At 35.1% G+C, this 3,090-nt stretch overlaps 1 protein-coding gene across 1 annotated transcript; it reads left to right on the top strand.

Moving 5' to 3' along the window:
* Positions 1–2,385, top strand: LOC115975115 (zinc finger MYM-type protein 1-like). Its single transcript, XM_031095768.1, has one exon. It carries the CDS (start codon positions 13–15, stop codon positions 2,365–2,367), a length of 2,355 nt encoding a protein of 784 aa, XP_030951628.1. The 5' UTR covers positions 1–12; the 3' UTR covers positions 2,368–2,385.
* The last annotated feature ends 705 nt before the right edge of the window (positions 2,386–3,090 follow it).

The following is a 3,090-nucleotide window of genomic DNA, read 5'->3' as shown; positions in this document are numbered from 1 at the left end:
TTTGCTAGAATTATGGACAAATATTTGATAAGAAAACCACGTACCCAAGATTCAGCTCCTGCACAAGATTCTTCTTCATCTTCTAAGCGAATTCGTGTTGACTTTAACTTAGAGAATCTTCCTTCAGATCCTGGGCTACGAGAAAAAATATCATCTTATCATCCTAATGATCGTGATGAAATAAGAAGATATTATTTAACAAAAGGCCCTTGTCAACCTGTTTTACACAGTGATGATTACCCTATATCTTTTTTTTCTGGAAAGCCTCGTCGATTTTTATCCAAATGGTATAAAGATAGATGCTGGTTGGAATATAGTATAGACAAAGATGCAGTATTCTGTTTTTATTGCTATCTATTTGGACAAGATGTTGGTAAGCAAGGGGGAGGTGACACTTTTGTAACGAAGGGATTCAAACTTTGGAATCAGAAAGATAAGTTAAATTCCCATGTTGGAGGAGTTAATAGTGCTCATTACCAAGCTGTCCAGAAGGGTAATGATTTGTTGAACAAAAAGCAACACATTCAAAGTGTTTTTGTTAAGCAATCAAATCAAGATAAAATTGACTATTGGATTCAATTAAATGCAATAGTTGATTGCATAAGATTCCTTTTATGCCGGGGATTAGCTTTTCGTGGTCACGATGAATCCCAAGGTTCAAGTGATAAAGGAAATTTTCTTGAGCTTGTACAATTTTTGGGGGATCACAATGAATCTATTAATGAAGTGTTGCAAAAAGCTTCGAAAAATTGCAAGCTTACCCACCCTGACATTCAAAAAGATATTGTGAATGCAATTGCACGTGAAACATCCAAAGCCATCATCAAGGATCTTGACAATGGGTTCTTTTCAATATTAGTTGATGAGTTACGTGATATCTCAGTGAAAGAACAAATGGCTCTCGTTCTTCGTTATGTGAACAAAGAAGGCATTATTATAGAGCGATTCCTTGGTATTGTACATGTAGCAAGTACTACCGCTTTGTCACTCAAGCATGCTATTGAATGTTTACTTTGTGAACATAATTTGAGTTTATCGAACCTACGTGGGCAAGGTTATGACGGGGCTAGTAATATGCAAGGTGATATCAATGGTCTCAAAACTTTAATTTTGAAAGAGAACAAGTCAGCATTTTATGTCCATTGTTTTGCTCATCAACTTCAATTGACACTTGTTGCTGTTGCTAAAAATCACATTAACATTGCTGAATTTTTTTATGTGGTTAGTAATTTAGTAACTGTTGTTGGAGGTTCTTGTAAGAGACGAGATGCTCTTCGAGATACACAATTTGCCAAAATTAAAGAAGATTTAGAGAATGGTGTTCGTAGAAGTGGGCAAGGTTTGAATCAAGAGACAAATCTTAAACGTCCTGGTGATACACGTTGGGGATCATATTATGGGACCATTCTCAGTTTGATTTTGATGTTCTCTGCAATTGTTGATGTGCTAGAGATTATTGAAGAAGATGGCCTCTCCGACCAAAAAGTTGAAGCTCGATCTATTATGAGGTCAATTCTTTCTTTTGAATTTGTCTTTGCTCTACACTTGATGAAAAATATTTTAGGGATCACAAATGAGTTGTCAATAGCATTACAAAAAAAAAATCAAGATATAGTAAATGCTATGGATCTTGTTAAAGTGTCTAAGCAACGGTTGCAAGTGATGAGAGATGATGGATTGGCATCTTTATTGGCTGAAGTATCTTTATTTTGTACCTCACATGATATTCCTATCTTGGACATGGAAGCGATATTTGTAGTTAGTGGGAGGCCGCGGCGCAACACCCAACAAAATACAAATTTACATCATTATCGTGTTGAGCTATTCTACACAGTCATAGATATGCAACTTCAAGAGCTTAACAACCGTTTTTCTGAGGCGAATACTGATTTGCTACTTTGTATGGCTTGCTTGAATCCAAGTAATTCATTTGTGGCTTTCGATAAGGAAAAGTTGATACGTCTAGCTAAGTTCTATCCTTCTGATTTTCTTGGGACAGATATTTTGGCACTTGACTCTCAACTGCAGAATTATATTTTTGATATGCGCAGCAATGACTTCTTTTTAGAGCTTCAAGGAGTTAGTGAACTTGCTGAAAAGTTAGTGAGCACAAGAAAACACGAGACTTATCCATTAGTCTATTTGCTAGTGAAGCTAGCTTTGACCCTTCCAGTTGCTACTGCAACAGTAGAAAGAAGTTTTTCAGCAATGAAATATGTAAAGAATGAACTGCGCAATCGAATGGGAGATCAATGGATGAATGATTGCTTGATTGTGTATATTGAAAAAGATGTAGCTTGTAGCATTGATAATGAGACTATTATGCAACGATTTCAAAATATGAAAACTCGTAGAAAGCAATTGTAAATTCTATGTATTTGTGTATTTTTTGATTGTTGTTATTGTCAATATATAAAATTTTCTTTTTATTAGATTGTGTAATTTATGTTTATTGAGGAACACCCTGAAAAAATTTCCTGGAGTCGCCACTGCTTCACAGGTACAGGTACACTCTCATTTCGTACCCGATTTAATACCGGCCATACCAGAGCTATTTCGGCCGTACCAAGATAAATACCGGATTCCAGTTGGTAAGTGCATTTCAGACCGAAGCAAAAACCTTTGATTTATTTGTAAACTTTTAAGAAAAGAGAGAGTTGCTTTGTAAATTTTGAGAGAGGGGAAGGCTGACAAGAAGAAGAAGAAGTAATTAAAGCAAGAAGCAGCATCGGAATGCCATTTGTCGTCTCCTCTCCTTTATTATTCCTACTTTTTGCTTTTCCCCTTCCCTCTCTGGTTTTCCCTCTTTTTATCTGCTCAAGACCTCAAGCCCACGTGAAAATCTGACACTAATTTGAAATGTGATGGGACTTTGCCTATGATATTATTTATTTATTTTTTTTTGATGAATTGCCTATGATATTATTATTATTATTAATGTTAAGTAAATTGATGGGACTTGTTTTTATCTTGGCACTCTAGTACTCACCTACTCACAGTCACATAGAGGAATATAAATATATATAATATAACTACAATGATTCACACTAAAATATATTTACATTGTTGGTTTCTCTTTTATTTTTTTTA

The sequence above is a fragment of the Quercus lobata genome, chromosome 2, assembly GCF_001633185.2.
Source record: "Quercus lobata isolate SW786 chromosome 2, ValleyOak3.0 Primary Assembly, whole genome shotgun sequence".
NCBI lineage: Eukaryota > Viridiplantae > Streptophyta > Magnoliopsida > Fagales > Fagaceae > Quercus > Quercus lobata.
The sequence above is the reverse complement of the archived record's forward strand: the minus strand, read 5'-3'. Positions and strand labels throughout refer to the sequence as shown.